Consider the following 25,101-nt stretch of genomic DNA (forward strand, 5'->3'; position numbering starts at 1 on the left):
CTTGTACTATGTCTTTTATTTGCAATTTCTCACAATATTAGAAAACATATTTAAAGCCACATGCAAAAAAAATCCACAAAAGCTCAGTCACAAGACCGAAAGCTGCTGTCACACCCATACTGATTGTGAGACTCATGGCTGATGCTGCGGAAGATGTATTTACAGCAGTAGTGGTTGCTGATATCACTATTATTCTACTTCACCAAGTAAAATCACAGGGACATCTTCTGAAGCTGCCATTTTTCCTCCTTTACTCCTGTTTGATTTAAGAATGTTCTACTTTTAGAACATTCTTAAACATGAACATTGAAACTTGAACATTGCCTCTTGGGGTAAACAATATAGAATGGGACATCTGGATTGCCTTTCAGGGCAGTCAACTTTCTACATTATGCAATATCTTCTACTGTATATGGAAGTGGTAGTTTGGTGAGAGGGTGCATAAATGAAAAGGTCATGTCACCAAAATGAGTCGGAGGCCCCCAGGGGATAATGAAGCCATCAGTGAATGTTATTGCATTCATAGCCCATTAGATTTTGATATAGTTTGTGCACAAGTGGAACTCGTATCCTTAGGGTGTGCTAGCTATGAAAACATTGAGGAGGTCATAATAAAACATTGTATGCTATTAGTCTTCCTGGCACCATGAACATCCAAAAATCAAAGAAATCTATCTGTTTGTTTTTCAAAGAGATACAGAGGGGACGAAAGAATTAGTCGAGCAAAAGTTATGAAATGTTGGGAGGTCATTAAGTTAAAATACCCAGAGAGGGAATTTGAATAAGCCCAGGGGCGTTTCTAGGATTCAATGACAGGGGGGCTTAGCGGCAATTTTTTTTGGGGCCCATTTGGGGCCGTGGATATCCATTGTTTCAGACAGTTCATAGATTGGTTCAATCAGAAAGAGTGTGATTTTGCTCTGTAGTTTTGCTTGCATTCATTCAGTATATGATAACAGAAGAGACAGAATTTCAGGGTCATAGTGAACACAAATATTAACTTTTGTCAAATAACGAGAGAGAAATACTTTTGACAGTGTCAACGTTTGAGTTGTTTACTTGTTTTATTATGAGCACATTTCAAGTAGATCTTAATTATCGAATGATAAATATTGTATGATGGTACTCCTTGGTATAGTTTACTTGGAGTTAAACTCCTTGGTATAATCCTGCTGTGGTTGATGAGAGATGTTACTTGGCAGAGTGGGAAAGCCAGCGCAGCAGTTAAGTAGGCTATTGGATTGTAATTTGAAGTGGGAGAAAAAGTACAAACCAGAACGCATGCACATATGTAGCATTTTAGAGTTATAAATAACTTGTCCATGAGAGAAACAATAGTTTAATTTAATGACATCACCAAAATAAAAATACAATTCAAAAGAAACATTCTTTTTTTTTTCAAGCCAAATTATTTGGGGGGGCTGAAGAACATTTTAGGGGGGCATCAGCCCCTGAATAAGCCTATCTATGGCAATACTTTATATTACGGATAACATATCTCCTAATAACTTCTAAAATAATTCCTGGGAAGAACTGTGTCATTTTGTACAAGGGGAAACAAATGGGAGAAACTAAGACAGTTGGAACACTTCCACCTTATTAAGCTCACAAACATGGTTTAAGGTAAAGTTCAGCTAAACATACACAGACGTGAGCTCTGTCTATGTATACTGACAAACACAACTCAACATATATGAAGACTACGGTATAGGTTTAAAGTAATAAATGACTAGCACCTAGCATTTCAATTTTATACAAAATACTTCTTGTTCTGCCCCATATTTGCATGTGTTGCATTAGAGACTCCAAGTGGTGTAGAATGTAATTACATCTTCGTTCATAGATTTGTCCCTCCTCTCTTACCGTAGTTAGTTCCTTTGTTTCTGATTCTACTGAGTGGACATGCTGCAGCTACTTTTCACTCTTACTGTTTGATAGCCTTTGAAGATCTAAGTCTGTAAGTATTTATGTATGTAGCATGTGAAAATATCTTCCTACAATATATTTATATATATATATATATATATATATATATATATATATATATATATATATATATATATATATATATATATATATATATATATATATATATATATATATATATCTTTACTGTTTTATTATAACCTTTGTGTTGTAGCAATATATACTAATCATTATTAGCATGTAACCATTAACATCAATGTTAAAATGAGCTTAGATGCTAACTGGTCAGGCGAGTCTCATGTTAATAGTTATTTACTTTTCTGGCATAATGGCTTTATGCTAAATTATAGCTTTATATTCATGTATATGTATATGGTGAGATTGTAAGGTCGTAAGGTTGTAGTGTTATTTTCCCACAGTTTTACAAAATCAAATTTATTTCATGGATCTGCTGTTAGCTATCTGCTAAACTAACGTGTAGAAGCAAGAGCAGAATACTTTTAACCACTATTACAATAGTTACTTAGAAAATTTACATTTTCAATACAAAATATAAATTTGTGAGGGTTTCATCCCAAACCCACACTTTGCCCATTTACACCCCTCACATCACTTGACATAAAAGTCTGCCGCCAAAATAGCAGTCAGAGGGTCCCGGATTCAAACAGCAGACTCCTCCCTCACATCAACGGCTGTACACCTTGTGGCCCCTGTTCCTCAGTCCTCTTCTGTCGCCCTCAGTGCCAACAATGTTCCTCAAGTGTGTGTAATGTGGCCAGTTTGAGTCTCATAATGGCCGACACTGGAGAGCCCGATGACGAATTCCAGTTTCTACGAACGGTGAGTCACCCATTTGTCAAACTAGCTTCAATGTAATATTAACATATTTGGTCAAGCCAGAAGGGATGTGTTGGCTGGCTTTAGCTCCAGGGGTGTCACAAAGTAACTTTGCCAGGGATTTAATGTCATATCTTTTTTAGATTTGAAAACCGTTAACGTTTTATTTGTCTAGGGCGGTATCCTTAAAGTGTAACATTATTCTCTCAGTATATAAAAGTGATGTTAGCTGCTCATTAAAGTTCAGCTAAGTTACATCTTTGTATTACAGACTTAAGTTAACTGTCTAACTACTTATTAAAAGATTAACAGATACCCGAGTAGCTCTAGGATGTCTTATTTTATTATTGTATCACCCAAATTTTGAATATTGTCTATTTTTAGTGAGGTATTGTAATAATAGATAAACACAGCTAACTTTAGTGAACCATCAAAATGAAGTATTCCTTGTTTCATTGAGATTTTGCATTTATGTCTAACATATAATGTATGCAGGTTAAAGTAAATACAAAAACATTTTATGCATAAGTGTCCTCTACTTTAACGCACTTCTCGTAGCATTTTTGCTATCTTCATCAGTTTAGTTTAATCACTGACATTAAGGGAAGACCACAAATGGCTCTTTTCCCTCCTCACTGCAAGATGTTATCATTGCTCCCCAGTTGTGAGTTGTGCCCTCACAGCTTGTTATCTTTAAACTCTGATAAGGGCATGTCACAGGGAGAGTGTCTGGTGATGCAGGCAGTAATGCAGATGGCTACTGAACCCAGTAATGATACACAGATTGAGATGTTGAGTCATTTTTGCAAGATCAATCCACAATATGAAATTGCACAATATATCTGTCATACATTATTATATTAGATTCTGGTGAAAATTGTTCAATCAAGGCTAGAAGCCAACGCTCACGTTAGTTAGTAGATGACAGGAAATAAAGCGGTTAAATTAATGGCATTTTTTAAAGACTATATTTTCTTTTGTAGGTCAATGTTTTATGTGAGTGTAGGTGTTCTGCCTCCTATTTAATATATCACACTGAAATATACGGATTGGAATATTCAAGACTTTTTGCAGTCAAATAAACATGTTTTTTTCAATTGCCAGGTCTTTTGACATTTGGATTAAGTCTTGCAGCACAGTGCATTTTCATTTGCCAAATGTACCTTGAAGAGTCCTCGAGCCATCTGAATGCCCCACAGTGCCCCGGCATTGGGCAGTGTGTTTGACTGATAGCAGAGTGCTGCTGATATGAAGAGTGGAAAGAAGGGCGAACCCGGGCCAGCCAGACTGCAGTATCTTTATAGAGGGGTGTTGGTAGTAGATCTTGCTGGACTTTGTAGACCAGTCGTCTGTTGTCCTTCTCTGGAGCTCTTTAAATAGATGTGAAAAGCCTTATTCCTTTGACGTAGGCCATTTGGCATTTCGATAAGATGAGATACATCTTAGGTGAGGGAGATCTACTGTACAAGCATCTACAGTCAGGCTAGGCCATGTTTTGCTGATGTATAAGCAAGGCTCTACTCTTCGGGGCACAATTAATCTTTTTATATGTACCGTCAATTTTCATTTGTTTGTTCATGGTTTCTATAATTTAGGATTCATAAAGGATTATTCATAGCATTAATGGGTATGTTGGGTCACAATACAAAGACACTGTGAACTCCCCGAAATAATTGTGTTTTAGAGGTAGAGCTGAGTGCTCAGATGTTTTTCCATGATGGTCTATAATAGATCTGGCCTTCACAAACAAATCAGTAAAATCTTAATTTGCACTCATTTCCTAAACACACTTTTTAAATGTGTGGTAATGTATAACTCTTGTGCACTTGAGAGTTTGTGCTTAATGATGGCATCTCTCTGTGTGGGTTTTTCTAAGGGAGATGAGGTGGTTTTGCAGAGTACCTTCACCTCCCAGGAAGAGCATGTGAAGCTCTGTCTTGCAGCTGAGGGATTTGGCAGCAGACTCTGCAGGCTTGAGCCCACTTCTAACTGCAAGGTAAGGAGCTCTACATCAATGAGTGTCTTTCCTCGCTGCCAGAGCAGTCTGTTTGTCAAATATCGTCATCTCTCTTGAATTGTTTACTACTGAAAGAGAGATGTAGAATTATGCAAATATGTCCCTAAAGCGTTTAGCATATGTGATGTGTACAGAAATACTAAGTCATCTGTTTAAGAACAATATAATCAAACATTCAAACTAAAACATTTGACACCTTTAACAACATAAAAGCTTGTGTTGAAGCTTTGTCTTTCTACATTAAGTTGTAATGAATGTCTGCTAATTGAGTCTGAACAGTGTTATTGTTAAGTTCCTAAATGTTTTTTTTAATAGTTTCCCACTACAATTTCTCCTCTCATGAGTAACTAATCACTTTTCTAACTTATTTATTTAGCATCTTTTTTTAATGAATGTATTTGTCTTATTTCGTGTGCCAGATGTTGCCTCTATTATCCACGGTTTGCCCCATTCACAATTTGCTGTGGTCTTTATCACTGCTAACTGCACTGTTGGCCGGTTGATGGGGTAGACAGATATGAAGCTCCCCTCAATGACACATGCTCTACTGCCTTTAATTTCTACCAGAATGTGCCTCCAGACTTGTCAGTGTGTAGCTTCGTCATGTCCCAGTGTCTCTCTGTTCGAGCCCTGCAGGAGATGCTGGCCCATAGTGAGCACCTGACTGCAGAGGTGAGAGTCTTCTCTTCCCTTCTTTTTATTTCTCTTCCATTATTTCCGCTTCTTTTCTATTCTCCCAATGCATCTCAACACTTCTAAAGCAGATATTATTTGCCATTTATCAATGTTACTCATACTATAATTTATGCCATGAATTGGATTTAATTGCCACAAGTAATTAATTGGAATTTCAAGATGCCACAGCCCCTTTCAAAACACTGTCAAAACAACACCGCCACAAAAAGTTGCTCGGTTAAACAAACCTCATTTCAGCCTTGCTTTCAATTGGAAGTAAAATAAATGTTGTTGGACTAAATTGTGCTATTCTGTGAACTGAATTGATTTGATTTTTAAATCGTCTGGAACAACAAGATTAACTCAATCTTGTATCACAAGAGACAGATGAAGCCATTGCAAATCAACAGCTGCTGTTGACCAGAGAAATACAATATAGGATTAGGAGGGACATTCCCATTCAAATCAACGTAGCTGGATGGTCAGAGCGGAGGCCATTTTTGTGTGTACTCTTCCCGTATAACCTAAACAGACTTGTGGCAAGTTGCGGACTCACTTAGGCGATGTTTTGCAGTAACGACTAAAACAAGTAGGAACGTTTCAAAGCATAGAAAGCCAGAGTAAATTAGTAAAACGTAACGACGCACTCTTGTCAAAGCATGAGAGACAATTTAGTTTGGCTCATTTTCTTTAACCAGAGCAGCATTTAAGTACCGTGACTATATGACGGCACTGATGTATATAATTGCCTGTTTTTGTACTCATCAAATGATAAATGAAAACAAGAAAATGTCTGTTCTACTTTTATGCTATTTGTATGGTGTTGACAAAGTAACAAGCAAACACATTTTTATATTCATATATTTCTGTTTCAATATATTTCTTTTTCAGTGTATTCACTTTCCACACTATACTGTTTTGTTTTCTCATACTCTTGAGCTCAATATTGTTAATATGAGTTACAGGTGGAAGCCGGAGGAAGCCATCGCACCCTTCTCTATGGCCAGGCAGTGCTGTTCCTACACTCATACAGTGGCATGGTGAGTCATCTTGATATGATACTCAAATAAATCACAAGGGGTGAGTCTTGCTTTGCCAACAGTTTTATTAACTTTTTCAAAAAATATTTGTTCATATGTTCATTGAGATGTACAATCACATATCTATTGTTTATTTCACACCCAGTATCTCAGCTGCTTGTCCTCATCTCACGCTTCAACAGACAAGCTGGCTTTTGATGTCGGTTTGCAAGAGGATAAAGCAGGTATTTAGTGTTTAAATAAGTCAACATACTCATAGTTTTTATTCTTTATTCAAGATACTTGATTATAATTGTTTTAATCACACTATGTATCATATGGAACAGCAAAAACCTTCCTTGGTATGTATTCTGTATGTGGCTCAGGTGAGGCCTGTTGGTGGACTGTCCACCCAGCGTCCAGACAGAGGTCAGAAGGGGAGAAAGTGCGTGTTGGAGATGACCTCATACTGGTCAATGTTTCCTCAGAAAGATATCTGGTAAATCAGTATAGAAGTAACATCTTTTACGGTTAGATGATCTATTAATCTCATGTGTGAATAAAACCATGATACAATCAGAACCCTGAGTTTTGTGATTCGTTGCATTCTTAATAGTGGGCAATCTGTGTTTCCTCTGCCTCTGATGAAATGAGCATAATTGATTTTGATAACAGTTATTATAGCCGAACAATCAGAAGTTGTATTCATTCTTGATCAGCCCATTTTTGTTTCTTCCCAGCATCTGTCTTTTGGCACAGCATTGGACAATAAAAGCTTGAGTGAAAGCCTAATTGTTAATGCAGCCTTCCAGCAGACTCTCTGGAGTGTTGCTCCCATTTGCTCTGGAGGTGGGGTTGCTCAAGGCAAGTTTCTTTCATTTTTTGTGTTGGTCTTTAAGCATATTGGAAAAACAAACTCTCAATTTCTGAAAAAAGATATAATTCGGATAGCTGTGTCAAAGAAAAGTGATTGGTCCAAGAAGTATTGCAGCCACATGTAATGATGTGATTAATCATGAATTGCAGTATTAAAACACGTTTATAAAGCACATGTTAACATAGTCCCAAACCATTACTGCATATCTAAATCATTACATGTATAAATAAATGCATGGATAAATGCCATTTAGTTAATTTTTTTTATCATTTACTAACATTTTATAAATTATCTTATTAATCATCAATAAGTCCCTAATACTTAACTTACAAATGGGGAATTCATCATTTATAAAGTATGAAAACCCAATCATGAAACGCATAATAGTCAAGCTTATTAATCAAGAATAAAACAATTATTACTGTGTTTATGAATTGCATACTAATGAGTGTTCATGTTGGAACAATGCTTTATAAATGATGAATTAAGTGTTTACTCATGCTTAACTAATGCTAAATACTGTGTAGTTATTATACAGTACTACCACAATGTCTCTTTTACTGTATATTTTGTCTGTTAATTGTAGGATACCTGAAGGGGGACGACACATTGCGGCTTCTCCACAGCCATAGTGACTCATGTCTGACTATTCCGTCCACAGAGCAGGGAGAGGAACTGCAAAGGTCAGTTAAAAGGACCAGTCTTCTGTCGTGTCAGAGCACAAAACGCCATTTACATCTGTCGTCATGTTGTTTTTTCTTAATTTAGGATAATGCATTATGAGACTGGATCAGTTTCCAGCCACGCCCGCTCTCTCTGGAGGTTGGAGATTCTGAGAGTTGTGTAAGTATAAGTGACGTGATGATCCGCCCACTTTCAGTTTAGAGTAATATTGGAAAACTATAATAAAGAAATAAATAATAAGGCAGTAATTATATTATCTATAAGAAAATAATGCACTCATGCGCACAGTAGTTGTTTGTTGTCACTGTTATGTTGCACACACTGCTGCTGGTTTCAATTGTTTTTGCCCACAAAGGCTGGAACCATATCTGATATCACTTGCCCAGAATGGAGTTAGGGTTGCATGCAACCTGCTTGCTCCCCAGCCATTTCAACAACAAAGCCAAAAATGAAATGTTGTGGACTGTTCAGTTTCCTTCAAAGGAAAACAAAACCAACTAAAAGCACAATGCTCTTGATATTCCTCAGTTGGAGTGGCAGACATGCATGCTGGGGGCAGCCTTTCCGCCTCTGCCATGTGACTACTGGGAGGTACCTGGGACTTACAGAGGAGAAAGGCCTGCATCTGGTCGACCGACACAAGGCTGATGTCAACACAACCTCCTTCTGCTTTCGATCATCAAAGGTCAGGAGTCATGTGAAAAATATCCTGATGTTTTTTAAGGCTGCATTTATCGATCCTTATTACAAAAGAATCTACAGAAGACTTTAAATGTAATATTTGAAAAACACTGTTTGGGAAACATTCAACAAAGGATTTTCGCCCACAGGAGAAGCTCGACACTGGCACGAAGACTCATATTGATGGCATGGGGATCCCAGAGATCAAATATGGAGACTCCATCTGTTATGTTCAGCATGTTGAGTCTGGGCTCTGGCTCACCTACCAAGCTATTGATGCTCAATCCACACACATGGGATGGGCTCAGCGAAAGGTACACTTTTAGATTAGATTAAAGTTTATGTGTTGGCTTTCTTATAAGAATGTTGCATGTGAAAATGTACTAAATTGCACTTAAATATAGTGAAAGACTCAATAGCTACTGATTGCAAATGATGTGTTTCCAGGCCATTTTGCACAGTGAGGGTCATATGGACGATGGGCTGACGCTGTCTCGTTGTCAGAGGGAAGAATCTCACACGGCCAGACTCATCCGGAGTGCTACTCTCCTCTTCACTCGCTTTATCAGGTACTGGATGGCAGCCTCAGTTTGTGTAACAATGTCTCTATTCAGTGTGGTATCCATGAATCAGTGAAGGTTGTTGTTCCCCGTCATTTAGCTGTCTGTGTTAGTACTACGCCGATGAATCAGCCAAATTAGCTTATTGCAGACATATTGGTTTTAGTGTATATGTCGGCTGATCTGTAATAGGAGATTGCAGTACAGAAATGCCAAACTAGGTTTGAAGTAATTCAGAAACTGAAAAATGTAAAATGTCACATTTAAAAAGCAAATGTGTTGTGACTCTCAAATATTGGGCGGGCTTCAAAGGCTTTAAAAATCCAGATGCGCCATTGATTTCCACGTCAGATGCACACACACACACACACACACACACACACACACACACACACACACCCACACCCACACCCACACACACACACACACACACACACACACACACACACACACCTAGTTACACCACCACATACTTTGTCTGTTTTTGAGAAACTTTAAAGACATTTCTTTTGATATAAAGTTTGATATCAATACTTAAAGGACATTTTCAAATACCATGGGAAAACTACCTTGCTTTTAAAAAGCTGGTATGGTATAATTACTGAGAGAAAGCTCAGAGGTGAAATAACTTGCGCCTCAGATACTCGTGCTTTCGGGTTTCTCTTTTTAAAGACCCAACAATTTATATATGATACACTCTATCCTTAGCGGCTATGATTAATATCATAGACAATTCCCAGCGTCAGTCATACCGGCCAACTTAAAATCAAAATACATTTTTAAAGATAGCAAAACGATTTGAAAGTCTGGTAGTGTCTGTTTAGGCCAGAAATATAATACATATATAGATTACACTTAACCTTTAGATTAGACTTAACCTGCAGTTTCTTCAAAGCTATTGTAGAAACCTTGGACGAAAGTGGCAGGTTTTGGTTAACTTGCGACTCTCCTCACAGTATCTTTAAACACATTAAAAGTCCTGCTTGGAGTATAAAAGTGCTCTATCTATTTGTATCCATCTTCAGGAAACTGGATAGTTTTAGAAAACAAGGAAACCTCACATCTGTCAGCCTGCCAATGGAGATAGTGACATGCAGTCTGCAGGATCTAATAAACTATCTCCAGCCTCCGTTGGAGGGGCTTGGCCACGAAGCTAAACAGAACATCATGACAGCACTAAAGAATCGGCAGAACATGTTTCAAGAAGAGGTAAATCTATGTTTGAATTATTAAACTGACCCTACATGTGATATATTTGTCATTGTTCAATAAGTTTACCCTCTTTTCTTCCCAGGGTGTGATAGATTTGGTCCTAGATTGTATTGACCGTCTACACCAATATAGTAGTGGCACTCATTTTGGCGCTCAGAGTGACAGAGGAGAAGAGTGGGTGCACATCCTCAACAATTTCTATGAGCTACTGGGTGAGAATTAACACACATCTTCTCAGTACAGATGGCTCAATACCACATTTTCATTTTCATCTACTGATACAGATACCAAACAGATGCACTTTTGTCCTGTCAATAACCCATTCAAATGCATTTTACTGAGAATACCTATCTTGTAAATAATCCATAAATTGCCAAAACATGGTTTAAATTCTGCCCTTTTGCATGACATTCATTGGTTGTCCTGTGTGTTGGTGCCAAGTCTTGTGAATCCTGAACATTTGATCTTCAAATAAAATCTTTCTTTTTCTCCTTCAGCTGCTCTGATCCGGGGAAACCGTCTGAGCTGTAAACATTTCTCAGCTTCCCTCGACTGGTTGATTAGCAGGCTAGACCGTCTGGAGGCCTCCTGTGGTTGGTCGAACTTTTGTACATGTCATTAACGATCCTAATTTTAATTTGCAAAAGTTACAAAAATAAAAATAATGTTGATGTTATTTTTTTGGTACAATTTAGTTTGAGTTGTTATGACATCAGTGATATTATGAAGTGAAATTCCAGGTATACATTGTTATCTGCTGTACATAGTTTCTAACATTGGGTATGATATTGACAGCAAATATAGGGTTTCTTTCCTATGGTAATCCATATACAGGAGTCTTGGAGGTTCTACACTGTGTCTTAGTGGAAAGTCCTGAAGCACTCAACGTCATCAAAGAAGGACACATTCTCTCTATCATCTCTTTTCTAGACAAGCATGGATGCAACCACAAGGTAATGCTTGGGGGGATGTTTTCATGAGAAGTATATATCATGCTTTACCAATAATGGAAACACTTTTTTTTCTCATTTATTTCTCACGGACAGTGCATATTAATACCCATTACTGTAAATGTGCCAGAAGTAGTCAGGAGGCTGGTTTTCGTCCCGTTTCATTACCACTGTTATGGCAGATTTTGATCATGTGTGGGATCATTTTCACATGTTAGTCAAGCTTCTGCTGGATGAAGTGCTGACAGGTTGTGTTCCAGGTGCTGGAGGTGCTGTGCTCCCTGTGTGTGTGTCATGGTGTCGCTGTGCGATCCAATCAGAACCTCATCTGTGACAACCTGATGCCAGGCAGAGACTTGCTGCTTCAAACACGTCTGGCTAATCAGGCCACAAGGTACGATTTGATATTGCTTTATTGTACTAGTTACTGTTTTATCTTTGAATTAGTTCAAAGATAGATATTTATATTTGTCTCTAACTTGTGCAGTGCCATTGCAAATCATGCACGTTTGGAACGGGCTGAATGTTTGGCCTGTGCTATTGCTGCTCGCAGCTTTCTCAAGAACTGTTCATTGCTGGCTCCTGAACCTGTCATGACATAGTAGCGTCACACAACCAAGAGGTGGCTACTCAGAAACACTGGTAAAATACAGTCGGTCAAATCCAGATCCTCTCTGTGCTCAGAAACACAGTGCTTTGACATAAACTCCACGGTTATGAAGTAGAGCAGGGCTTTAATCAGTGCTCGTATTTTGCCTTTGCCGGCAGCAATGTTGTAAGTTGCAAAAAACATACCCATTATGATTTGCAACGGCAGAGTGCTTTGGAGCTGTAATTGTAGGCTTTCAGCTCGCTGACTCAAGGGAAGTAAAGAAGAGTTCAGAATAGCCAGCATCAAAAGTGAAAAGCAGTCAATGAGCTTTTTAGTTGGTGTTTGTCTGCCTTTTACTATACTCAAAAATCCTACAGACAAAAGTTACACAAAAGTTATTGAAATCGGAAAGCAGCGATGTCACAAACCGCTCGTTGACTCCAGGGAAGTGAAGAAGACTTTGGTCGGTACATTAGTAGGGGTGACCTTGAAAAGTCAACAATTAAATCGAAGGTGACTGATTTGACACAGTCGAGTCGTCGCAGTGATGGTAATATGTGACAATGGATTAAAGGATTATTCATCATCCAAAAATAACAACGTGGCTATTTCATAAGCAAAGATTAAGACATTCAAAGGACATACCCACATCCATGCAGACAGAGATGCTTTGCGTTAGAGGTATAGAGCTCAGGTCTGTGGGTGAAGGTATATCTATAATTATGTCCACATCCTTGAGACAATAAATACTTGAGATTTCTCGGCAGTGCAGCACTCATGTCTTCTCCAACAGACTTGAGTTAATTGAAGAATTATTTGTGTCCTTCTGTCAAGTCTCTTCATTTGCTTTTTTTTTTTTTTTAACCTTATCATATTTCATCTCTGAAAATTTTGGCCGAGTATGCCAGTCTGATCTTGGAGGCAGTTTCCATTTCCTGTTTCCTTTGAGCTTGTTTTTTAGTTGTTTTTTTTTACTCCATCTGCCCTTTCTTTCGTAGCAGCTGCCTTCTTTTATCAAGCAGCCCATTTTGTTCCTCAGGCCCTATAGCTTATTTTGTTTCATATTCTTTACACCTGCTCAGTCAATTCCCCTGCTCTCCCGTCCTCCTCAAGCCATTTCTCATTCTATCACTTTTACTCCTTGTTCAACTAACCTAAATGTCTCATTAGTTCACCTGCTTTCCTTCATTTCGTTAATTCCTTTTCTCTTTTCCATCTTCTCTTCCTTGTCCACCACATTAAGTCAGTTCTTCCAGATGCCCCTTTTCCTATTCTTCTTTTCTTTTTCCATTCGAATGATCCATTTCTATCCAATCTCTTATAGCATCTTATCCGAGTCACACATTTATCTCCTTGTCCTTCCCCCATTCTTTCAATTCCCTCCGTCTCGTTCCTCATGCCTTCACTGTCATGATAATTTTGTCAAGGGCAAGGTTAGTGTCACGATATAAACTGGCGTTTCTTTTTCTCAAGACACTGTGTTGGCCAGATTGAATTCAAGAAACATATTGGTGATTTGCTCTTACACATACCTCATCTTATTGTTTTTCATACTTAGCTTCTAAATTGACTCAGGTAATTCTGTTTCAGTGTTGATATTGGGTGGGCAAAAGGAGAACCTCTTCAAGAGCTTGGTTCTGTATTTGTTCATTAATGCATATCTTCACAATGCCTTTGAGATTTGAGTTATGTTCTGAAGAGACTGCAGAGAGTACCACATGCCAAATGCATAGGGAAAATGCAGTGTGTGGACCTACACAGGGTAGTATGGTAAATAAAAACATAAAACAAGCATCTAGCAGAGATTAAACTAATGAATAACTTAATTTAATACATTGTGTAAAATAAAATAAAATCTGTGTTGTTTCTCTCACTCCAGTCTTACATACTTATCCTATCTTTCCAACTCAGCACCTGAATATTTCAGGTGAAAATACATTTGTCCCAAGACTTTCATACACTGCATTTAATTCTCTGTGATTTCTCCTGCTCTTCTCAACTTTTCATTTTTTCATGTAGTAGTTATAATCATATTGCTGTATACTTTTAGAGACCTATTTATGTTTTTGAAATTAATATTGTACTAAAAACACAACGTAATCAAACAATATAGAATGGAATGTTATCCAAAGAAATGCAGCACTATTGTCTGTCTTTTTTCCCCCTCTTGTTTATCTTCGGTATTCTCTGCACACCGCAGCATGAGACCAAACATCTTTTTGGCTCTGGGCGAAGAATCAGCCCAGCATCGGAGGTGGTACTATGAGCTTGTTGTAGATCATGTCGACTCCTTCCTCACATCTGAGCCCACCCACCTGCGTGTTGGCTGGGCAAGCTCTGAGGGCTACCAGCCCAGGCCCACAGGAGGGGAAGGCTACGGGGGCAACGGAGTGGGAGACGATCTCTACTCGTACGGCTTTGATGGGCTTCACCTCTGGTCAGGTGAGGATGAGATCAAACAGGATCCACTACCAACAGAGCAAACAACCCAGAACACATTTTTTGGTAAGCTGCAAACCCACAAATGTAGAATTCAGGCAGTAAGACTTGAGACATCAGCAGGAGGAATGAAAACACTCAGTGGTGGGCCGTGGTTTTGGACGTAGGCCTGCTGTCTAACCGGCGCACAGATTGAGAGACAGGCATGCTATTCATTGAGCCAACAGTCAGAATGGAATGGAGGACTGACATTACTAGAGATATTGTTCAACTGGCCGTATTCATTCATGGTGTTGTTATGATTTTGGCGGTCCCAGAGGAGTTCCTTGTGACCAATCACAGCCCATGTTAATGATCACGCGGGCCCTGTGGCCAAACACACGTTTCATAATGCTAGCAGGCCTCTCCATATAGTTTAACCAGCTCTCGATTGCATAGAGAAACAGAGGTGAAATGTGATTGGATGAGAAGACCCTTAACAAGCAACGGCGCCCCACACAGCATGCTGAAGGCTGAAGAGAAGGCAGACAACAGAGCAACATAGGAGCTGGGCAATGAGAAAATAAGATAATAGGGAACAATGCTTTAGCTAACTACAATATCTTACTAATTCATAGCTACATTAGCTCACAAACATCTAGCTTAACTTGTCCCATAACATACTGGTTTGAGTTATCAACGCGGTAGTTATAAGGTGCTAAAATAATCATTTGGAATGCTGGAACCTAATATGTTTAGCTAGTTAAAGATATTTTGTTAGCGGGCCACTCCTTGGTTGGGCAAAGTTTTCTCATATATAATTTAGGGTATGATATCACTTCCACAGGAAATATTTAAAGGAAAAAAACAAAAAATAAGAAGTGACAGTACATCAGGTTTTGATTTAAATCCTGTAACCTTGTTAGCAAAGGTACTTTTGGATACAAACGGTGTCTGGAGATGTTTCAAATTAATCTTAGTGCATTTAATGTAGTGCCATAAAGGACATAAAGGACAGGGATTTATTACGCCTAATAAAAAGGACCAACAAAGACATTTTCTTAAAAATGTGTTGCTGCACTTAAATTATGTGACATTTTTAGTTGAGGAGAACGCAACAACCAACTTGCATCATGAATAAATCGGAACATGGATGACATTAATTAAAGGCTGTGTCTCCTTAATCTCAGGCTGCGTGGGCCGCAGGGTGAGCTCTCCCTTCCCCCACCTGCTGAAAGATGACGATGTGGTCAGCTGCTGTCTTGACATCAGTGCTACCTGCATCTCCTTCCGAGTAAACGGCCTGCCTGTGCAGGGCATGTTGGAGAACTTCAGTGCAAACGGACTTCTTTATCCCGTGGTCAGCTTCTCTGCAGGAGTCAAGTCAGTAGTAGAGATATGTTTTGGTTTAACTTGCTTACACGGCTCAAAAGTTCATTTTGACTCAACCTTCTGTATTCGATACTATTTGAAATGTGTTTTCAGTGAGCAGCCTCTTTTCCATAGTAAGTTAGTAATGATACATTTGAAAGATATCTCAAAAGTAGAGAAAACACATTATTATCATTATGCATTTTTGTCTGAATTCACCCTGTTGTCTCTGTGAGGACCGCAATACATGCAGTAAATGTCTTCCTTGTCATTTTTCTGGAATTCAGGGTTCGTTTTCTGTTTGGGGGACAGCATGGAGAGTTTCGCTACCTTCCCCCACCAGGTTTTGCTTCGTGCTCTGACGCTCTGCTCCCGAGAGTCAAGCTGAAGTTGGAGCCATGTCAGAAATACATCTTGGATCGTGGAGAGGGGACACAAGAGCTCATTGGCCCCTTAGTACCTGTAACTCCATTGACCTTTACTCCCACACCAGTAGACATCAGCAAGGTAAAACAATGTGAATTATGTTGAACGATACCATATACATGTAGTTTAGTTACTCTTACTGTACTAATATTACTCTCCATAGGTGGTATTGCCCCCACAACTTGAGGATATCAGAGAAAAAATGGCTGAGAATATCCATGAACTCTGGGCAATGGATAAGGCTGATCTTGGGTGGACACATGGACCTGTAAGAAAATAGAAAAAACATCAATAATTTAACTACATTACATACAAGAAATCCCCTTGTCACATAGGATGTAAGAGAATAGTAACATCGAAACCTCGACTATTGAAACTTGTCCAGCTCTCTTTGGTTTCATATGCGGCTTAAAAAATATTAACTTTTGTCAAATAGGGGAGAGATGAAGTTAAGAAGCATGATCCGTGTCTGGTGGAGTTCTCCAAGCTGTCGGAGCAGGAGAAGAACCAAAACCTTCAAATGACTCAGGACACCCTCAGGTGAGCCGTCTACTAAATGATCTGCATCATGCGATACACAAAGCTTTGAAACTTTTTAAACTGTACATGCCTTCGAGGCTCGTCTTCATGGTTAGTGAATGTCTTTGTTTGTTTTTCTACTGGAGGACTCTCATTGCCCTTGGTTTCCACATTGGTTTGACTGACGACCACGCTGAGGAGAGCGTCAAATACATGAGACTAGCCAACAAGTATGTGCAGGTTTAAGTGCATTTTGCACATATGAAACATTTGGGGGTGGATGAACAATTTTTTATTGAGTTTGCATAATGTAGCTCCATTTCTGATGATCTCATTCATGAATACTGTAAACCATCAACTACATCATAACCACAAATGTAACAATATTCTTTGGAAATAGTTTCCGATCTTGACACACCCATGTTCAATTTTCAAAACTCCCCTTCACAGGTATGAGCAGCCCAGTGGCTATAGACCGGCCCCAGTAGACTCGAGCCAGGTTTTTCTGAGCCCAGCCCACAAGGAAGTGGTAAACTTGTTGGCAGAGAATGATCACAATGTATGGGCCAGAGAGCGCATCAAGCATGGATGGACCTACGGAGCCCAACAGGTTTATTACTGCATTGGTCAACATTTCATTTGAACAACTTGTTGCCCAAATGCAATTCAGCTTGTTTTCAGTCTTAATCATGTCTGGTAACCTTACTCAAAAGGAGACTTCTTGTTTGTATAGTATACGAAAATAATATTCCCTGCACATGGCCTCCCAGTCACAACATAGTGATGCACATAGTAACAGCACACGCTGATACTGAAACAAAATGTAGTTTCCCATTTTTGCTCTTTGCATCTGTACTTTTAGGACGTGAAAGTGAAGCGTAGCCCGTATCTCGTGCCCTACAACCTCCTTGATGAAAGGAGGAGGAGAGTGGGCAGGAAGAGCGTCAGAGAGGCTGTCTGCACTATGCTGGCCTATGGTTACAGCTTGGAGCCCCTCAACCAGGAACGCAGTACGTTTCAAAGCCCTGTCATCGATCTTATCCGTTAAAGCTCGGTCCATTTCACTTTTGTTTGCTGTAACCGTAAGGAGATAAGTTCAATTAAGATTAGGCTCTGTTTGTTATCAACTAAATGAAAGTTAGTTTCACCATTTTACAGAATACTCACAATACTGCAAAATCTCTCAACGTTGTATGACAAAGATGCGCTGTATTTAATGGGAATTGTATGCAAATCAGTTATTATTTAAGACGATAACCATGTTTTTTTTTCTCTGTTTCTTGGGTTCACAGCCACATTATCAAACACATGTCTTTTCTCTGCTGAGAAGTGCAGAGTGTTTCGACCAGATAAATCATACTCTGTGACCCGGGGGAAGTGGTACTTTGAACTTGAAATAGTGACAGCTGGGAATATGCGAGTGGGCTGGGCCCGACCAGGCTGCACCCCAGATAAAGAGCTCGGCTCAGATGACCAGGCATACGTCTTCGATGGATTTGAGGTGAGAAATTAAACTTTGATAGTTCTCAATATGACCACATGACAAGCATTTTTGTTAAAAAAAAACAACACATCCAATCTCTTTACTCTCACAATATACATCATTATAATCTAATACAAATATTATAAAAAGTCAAAATCTGTTTAAACACTTCTGTAATTTGGCTGTGGCATCATCAATGATGTCAGAGGATGTTTAGTAGAGCAGACGGAGACAGAACTGTTTCCTTAAGCTGGTCTGTAATACATCCATCTAATGAGATGAATTTAATATAAGTATTAGAAAGTGGAACAGAATAGCTAACTTCAACTTCCAGGAACTATCATCTGAATTTAACTTGTTGCTTGACCAAAAACATGGCTGTAATTAAGAGGTCAAACCCTGATTGAAGAGTGTCTGCTGGATTATCAGGCATCACGTTTTCTGGTTGTCTGTTCGATACACGTACATGCAACATCTCATAAACGCCTGACAGGAATTGGATTTAAGGATCAACTGATTAGAATTGGATGCCCGCAGGATACTGTGATCTCACAAAACAGCTTTTTGGCCATAACTCAATAATTAATGTGCTCATTATGACACTTTCTCACTAATGTCAAATAGGATAAAATGATGAAGTGATGACATTTTTGACAGATAACCTTGAGGCAGTAATTCTTGTTCTTTCTAACTCATTTTCTTCCTTTTGCTTTCAGGCTCAGTGGTACCATCAGGGCGTTGAGCCCCTGGGTCGGCGGTGGCAGAGAGGCGATGTGGCGGGCTGCTTGGTGGACGTGGCTGAACGCACTATGACTGTCACGCTTAATGGAGAGGTGCTGTTTAATGACAGAGGATCAGAGCTGGCTGCCAAGGACTTTGATATTGGAGACGGTCTGGAAGAGTTTTACATTTGTTTCTAACTTTATACAGTATATTTGATAGACTTAGTTACTGTTAATTTAATTGAAAGATTAGGCATAGTTATTTTTAATGTGGCAATACAATCCCTTTCTTGAGAAAAATACAAACTAAAGACAGAAAGATATTTATTTAAGTTTTTTTTTTCTTGTCTACTCTTATTGCACAGGCCTGTTGCCTGTAGTCAGTGTTGGGGTGAACCAGGTGGGAAGGCTGAACCTGGGCCACCAAGTGAGCTCTCTGCAGTACTTCACTGTGTGCGGCCAGCAGGAGGGCTATGAACCCTTTGCTGTCAACATGGCCAGAGACCCAGCCCTGTGGATGAGTTGGAAACAGCCTCAGTTTACCTCCATATTGCCAGATGATCAAAACCTACAGGTTAGTTTACCAGTCCACAGGCTTTCTATTACCTAGCAGCTGATCTTATATGTCTTCTCAAGTATGACGTATATGGTGCAGTGGCTCTCTGGGACCCAGGGTTGCTTATGGCACCGGTTAATTGACAACACTGATCCTGAAAGTCTTCTTCAAATCTTCTTCAAGGTCACCAGAGTCAGTGGCTCAAAGGATTCCTTATCCAGTCTGAGGGTTTCTCAGCGGTTGTTTGCACACCACGGTGGAGGCAGTGAGATGGGCTTTTACCGGCTCAGCATGTCCATCGAGTGTGAAGCCATCCTCACTAGCCCTGCGGGGGGCGTGCTTCCTGTTGCCTCCAGCTCTCTCTCGCCAGGTTCAGATGCGATTATATCATATCATATCATAAACAGTGTGTTCAAGTCAGCCACACAGAACTTGAGACCACTTCAATAAGGACTTGTTTGGTTCACTATGAGCTCAATAAACCAATGACATTACCCCTGATGCAGCATGTAAAACTTACGTGTACGCAAGTTTTACATGCTGCATCAGGGGTAATGTCATAGGGTCATAGCTACAGCTATTAAGCGATGAAAACGGAGGGAAATAATTAGTGTGAGATATTCTACCATTATGACCTTGATGTGTTGTTCTGTTTAAGCTCCCCAGGGTCCTGCTGTAATTAATTCCCATTGTCCTTTTAGGAAGGAAAGAGCAGGAGGAGGTGGACTCTGACTTTGAAGTGCTGATGAAGTCAGCCCACAACTTTGCTGGCTCAAGAGATGAGCTCAACCATAAGGATCATAGTCACGACAAAACATCAAGATTGAAACAACGGTAGGTTGGAGAGAAACTAAAACTGGGATAATATGTGATGCTATTTTAGAAACTTTAGAAAATGGAAAAGTAAACATGAATATTTTAGTCAATAGTGTTACTTAAATTAGAATAATAATGTACCAGTTATATTAAAATGTTTTGTATTGTATGCCATATTTGTCTGCTAGGTGATTAAAATGACAAAAGCATAGTTATGACTGAAGTTTTCCCAAATGAAATGACAAAACGGGAAATGAAGATTGTTAAAGGAAACAAAGAGAGCAGACAGGCTCTCCGTCTCACCACAGTCACAATTAATCTGCAAAATTATTTGTGCTGGGTATAAATGAATATGAGTTTCTTTTCTAAAAAGGTTCATGCTCAAGAGGACAAAACCAGAGCTAATCAGCAACAACTCATCTGCGCGGCTTCTAGAAGATGTCGTCGTCGACAAGGATAACTATGATCACCTTCTCCAGAGCTCCAGAGTAAGGCTTTCATTTTCTTATCAAATCTCATTATAACCGGAGAATCACACAACATACAAATACAACGCTAATAAGAAAACCAAATATCATCTACGTTTATTTCTGAATAATGAATAATGATTTGGAATAATGTGGATAGATAATGATAGAACAGACTAAATGTATTTGGACACCCCTGCCGCATGGTGCACTAAAATGAAACAAATTGCACTGCAGGGCTTATGCACATGCATTGTCAGCTCCTGGTTGGTCGATGTAATTATCAGCCACAATAAAAAGAGTATTATTATGCAAAATGGAAAAACCAAACAATGACACCAGCTGCCCTTTTTGTTTCAGTATCACTACTCGGTGAGGGTTTTTCCAGGCCAGGAGCCGTTTAATGTGTGGGCAGGCTGGGTGACCTCTGACTTCCATCAACACGACATGACCTTTGACCCTGACAGCGTCCTCACTGTAACTGTCACCCTTGGAGACGACAGTGGAAAAGTCCAGGAGAGGTTAGTAAACAGCAAGAGCGTTGTTATATTGTCAGTATCGTTGACTTTGTCAAGATTTGTATTCAATTCAATACTTATTGCCATCAGAGATGATGATGTCATGATAATGCTTTTCCCACCATAATTATAAACTGAAATTATATTTACTGTATTACTGGAACACTTATTATGACTTCAATGCTATCAACTCTCAGGATTTTGAGTTTTTATGACAAATTAGCGGCAAACTGCCAATTAAATGCACTCCTATCATTTTGCACAGTGTGAAGCGGTGTAACTGTTACATGGTGTGTGCTGGAGAGGCAACAGGCCTGTCGCAGAGTCGCAGAAGTACGGGTTTGGAAATTGGATGTTTAATTGACACAGCCACTGGGCTGCTCACCTTCACCTCCAGTGGCGTGGAGATGACCACCTTCTACCAAGTAGGTCCTAAAGGAATCTATTTGATTTGTTTATACTTATTAGTCTCTTATTCTCTATTCAGTATTTGTGTTACATTAAATGCATTCTAGTTAAATGAAATACACATAAAACCTTACTTTGAGCTTTGTCTGTTACAATTGAGAAAAAGTAATTATAGTGAGCAATGTTTGACTTGGAGCATTGCATTATTTAACTGAGGTAGTATTGTTCTATCTTATCAGGTTGAAGCCGGTACAAAGATGTTTCCAGCTGTTTTTGTCAAGCCCACTACGAGCAACATGTTTCAGTTTGAGATGGGGAGCATGAAGGTAAAATAACTCTCTATTTGTTATCTTGTCAAACACAATAGAAAGACGTGTTGAAAAGGGCAACATAATTAAGAAATTTGGGCGAATTGTTGAAAGACTGGATCAGTAATTCAATCAATCAGGTTAATTAGGTTGCAGCTTTGCTTTCAATCAGTGTTTCAATCAGTTTGATTCTCTAATAATGTTTAGTAGTCTGTTACATCTTTTCCTGTTTCTCTCTTCCTCTCGAACCAGAATGTGATGCCACTGTCAGCAGGTTTGCTTCGCAGCCAAAGAAGAAATGCAACCCCTCAGTGTCTTCCAAGGCTTCAGGTCCAGCGTCTCAACCCGGTTTCATGGATCAGAGTACCAGACTGTGCGTTAAAGGTGGTGGTGGATCGACCAGATGAGCGCCACGGCTGGAGAGTCCAATGCCATGAGCCCCTACAAGTCATGACCCTTCAGATTCCTGATGAAAACAGGTAAAATAGTGGAAATAAATGTGTTTTTGGAATTGGGCTTGCAGACTTTAAGTGCACAGGAAGTGATGCATGTGTTGTTTGTATTGATCATCCAGCATGCCTGAGCACCAGATACCACCTATAACTTTAATTTGATCTTGACCAAGCAACACCACTAAAATTGTCATTACCTTTTGATTCCATCCTTCAAGGTCTGTTAACATTTTGGAGCTGTCGGAACTTGATGACCTCTTGACCTTTCACCACCACACTCTCCTTCTCTACTGCTCTTTATGCGCCCTTGGAAACACCAGAGTTTGCCACGCCCTCTGCAGTCACGTGGACCAATCACAGATCCTTCATGCTATTCAGAATCCCCACCTCCCTGGCCTCCTTCGCTCTGCATTTTATCAGCTCCTTACTCAGGTAACTGCTTGTTGTACTTCATGTTTTTCTTTAGGTAATTCATTCATAAATTAAACGATAAAGAAACTTTGGAGAGTGAATGCATTTCGTATTCTTGTTCTTTAGGTTCACCTCAGCAGCCACACCACAGCATGTCACATGATGAACCACGAATATATTGTGCCTATGACTGACCAGACCAGAGAAATCACCCTATATCCCAGCCCTGCTAATGGTGTTAATGGGGAGAATGGTCCACCTCCAGAGGGCATTTCCAGCACTAGGCTCAGCACATCCCTGAAACCACAGATGCATTTCTCATCTCCTTGTTTTGTCAGGAGTGTTGGGATGGAAGGAGATGGGACAGGGGATATAGCCTGCACAGACAGCCCAGAAATCCCTCTGGACTTGTTGAAGAACCTGACTGTGGAGATGCTGACTGCTGGAGTATGGGCTGTGGGTCAGGGTGTGAGGGATCCTGTAGGAGGCAGCATTGAGCTTCTGCTGGTTCCCCTAATTAGATTGTTCTACACCCTACTGGTGATGGGGGTGTTTGGGGATGAGGACCTGGGGAAAGTTCTGAGACTGATAGAGCCGGGAGTCTTCTCCATAGATACCGGAACCATTGAGAAGGAAGAGGAGGAGGAAGGAGCTAGTGATGATGAAAAAGAAAGCAAAGGGGGCAACAAAAAAGAAGATTACCCCCTGAAACAAGGACTTCTTCAAATGAAGCTTCCTGAAGCTGTCAAACTTGAGGTGAACAAACCTTTCACATTTGTCTTTCTTCTCCTTCCTTTTTATGTCATTTTGGATTAGCTTCAGACGCTATGTTTTTATATTCCTATATACTACGTAAAATGAATCGTAAAGGAAGATTTAATGCATTTCTTTCTCCAGCTCTGCCATCTGCTGTCCTACCTGTGTGATTGCCAGGTGCGCCACAGGGTAGAAGCTGTGGTTGCGTTTTCGGACAACTTTGTGGGTCAGCTGCAGGAGAACCAAAGCTTTCGCTACAACCAGGTCATGCAAGCACTCAACATGTCTGCCGCTCTCACTGCCCGCAAGACCAAGGAGTTCCGCTCACCTCCACAGGAGCAGGTGGAATTTGCTGATATATGCTTAAAAAAAAAACATTAAACATTGCTCTACTTAGACCATATCTGTCATCTGTGCCCCGTCTTTAGATCAACATGCTGCTGCGCTTCAGAGAGGATGAGCAGCAGGAAAACTGTCCGTGTCCAGTGGAAGTCCAACAGCTCCTCCACGACTTCCATCACCTTCTCAGCACACACTGTGGTTGGAACACTGTTTATATTTGACTTATTCATCAATCTTCATTGAGCCAGGGCACTATGAAATATCTACTAAAAGCCACTTACCAAGATTGCCACTTAGTAAATCTCATCTCATTGGCTGTTATGCAGGCATTGAGTTGGACAGTGACACAGAGGACGAAGAGGATGCAGAGACGTCTCTTAAGGACCGACTTCTCAGTCTAGTAGCGAGAGTCATTGGACTGATGAAGACCCCAATACAAGTGGAAGGGAGTAGACCGCAGAGCACCAGTAAGTGCATTGATGTTGTCAAAGCCCCTTCTTTGTCTTACTTCGTACATTTTGGCCTATTTAATTCCATGCACATGAGATTGTGCAGCCTTTTTTGGTTCATTATCAATACCAAATATGTAGAAACATAGCTAAATTGTAAGAGAAGATGAGATGGGTTCAAATCAATGTGAACATCAAGTATTAAACTCCCATCAAAGATGCTGTGTTCAATACAGCCAACTGAACTTTGTGTTCGACAACCACCTAAAATGTAACATAAAATACATATTCGGTCTCCACTCTTCTATTTTTATTACTACTTTTCACCTGCTATTTCTTCAGAGTCCCTCAAAACGCTGATCTCTGAGACGATGGTGCGTTGGGCTCAGGAGACTGAGATGGAGGACCCTGAACTGGTTAGGGCTGTGTTCTCACTGCTGCACCGCCAGTATCAGGGCCTTGGGGGCCAAATGGAAGGATACCTCTGCAGAGCCTATACGATCAGCCAGGCATCGGTAGAGGACACCATGGCTCTTCTCTCCTCCCTGAGCCAAATCCGCTCCCTCCTCAGCGTCCGCATGGGAAAAGAAGAGGAGAGGCTGATGATCAGAAGACTAGGGTAGGGGGACATTTCTAATGGGACGTGGGC

General features: G+C 39.9%; 1 protein-coding gene across 1 annotated transcript in view; it reads left to right on the forward strand.

Moving 5' to 3' along the window:
* Positions 1-2,718: 2,718 nt before the first annotated feature.
* Positions 2,719-25,101, forward strand: part of ryr2b (ryanodine receptor 2b (cardiac)) — a gene marked incomplete at both ends in the record, with an annotated part of 59,393 nt that continues 37,010 nt past the window's right edge. The window contains 41 exons of the mRNA XM_079229485.1: positions 2,719-2,766; positions 4,640-4,759; positions 5,348-5,452; positions 6,421-6,495; positions 6,641-6,719; positions 6,861-6,973; positions 7,215-7,338; positions 7,938-8,034; positions 8,120-8,194; positions 8,564-8,720; positions 8,866-9,030; positions 9,164-9,285; positions 10,302-10,485; positions 10,571-10,700; positions 10,986-11,081; positions 11,323-11,441; positions 11,699-11,832; positions 14,231-14,472; positions 15,639-15,831; positions 16,107-16,326; positions 16,409-16,513; positions 16,682-16,785; positions 16,911-16,994; positions 17,215-17,374; positions 17,627-17,774; positions 18,057-18,265; positions 18,964-19,138; positions 19,335-19,543; positions 19,709-19,931; positions 20,227-20,359; positions 20,715-20,829; positions 21,169-21,329; positions 21,592-21,751; positions 21,974-22,060; positions 22,295-22,521; positions 22,713-22,926; positions 23,032-23,661; positions 23,803-24,003; positions 24,090-24,201; positions 24,330-24,470; positions 24,795-25,071. Coding sequence (XP_079085611.1) covers positions 2,719-2,766; positions 4,640-4,759; positions 5,348-5,452; positions 6,421-6,495; positions 6,641-6,719; positions 6,861-6,973; positions 7,215-7,338; positions 7,938-8,034; positions 8,120-8,194; positions 8,564-8,720; positions 8,866-9,030; positions 9,164-9,285; positions 10,302-10,485; positions 10,571-10,700; positions 10,986-11,081; positions 11,323-11,441; positions 11,699-11,832; positions 14,231-14,472; positions 15,639-15,831; positions 16,107-16,326; positions 16,409-16,513; positions 16,682-16,785; positions 16,911-16,994; positions 17,215-17,374; positions 17,627-17,774; positions 18,057-18,265; positions 18,964-19,138; positions 19,335-19,543; positions 19,709-19,931; positions 20,227-20,359; positions 20,715-20,829; positions 21,169-21,329; positions 21,592-21,751; positions 21,974-22,060; positions 22,295-22,521; positions 22,713-22,926; positions 23,032-23,661; positions 23,803-24,003; positions 24,090-24,201; positions 24,330-24,470; positions 24,795-25,071 — 6,473 coding nt within the window. The remainder of the gene's footprint in view (positions 2,767-4,639; positions 4,760-5,347; positions 5,453-6,420; positions 6,496-6,640; positions 6,720-6,860; positions 6,974-7,214; positions 7,339-7,937; positions 8,035-8,119; positions 8,195-8,563; positions 8,721-8,865; positions 9,031-9,163; positions 9,286-10,301; positions 10,486-10,570; positions 10,701-10,985; positions 11,082-11,322; positions 11,442-11,698; positions 11,833-14,230; positions 14,473-15,638; positions 15,832-16,106; positions 16,327-16,408; positions 16,514-16,681; positions 16,786-16,910; positions 16,995-17,214; positions 17,375-17,626; positions 17,775-18,056; positions 18,266-18,963; positions 19,139-19,334; positions 19,544-19,708; positions 19,932-20,226; positions 20,360-20,714; positions 20,830-21,168; positions 21,330-21,591; positions 21,752-21,973; positions 22,061-22,294; positions 22,522-22,712; positions 22,927-23,031; positions 23,662-23,802; positions 24,004-24,089; positions 24,202-24,329; positions 24,471-24,794; positions 25,072-25,101) is intronic.

This window comes from Taurulus bubalis, assembly GCF_910589615.1.
Source record: "Taurulus bubalis genome assembly, chromosome: 14".
Taxonomy (NCBI): Eukaryota; Metazoa; Chordata; class Actinopteri; order Perciformes; family Cottidae; genus Taurulus; species Taurulus bubalis.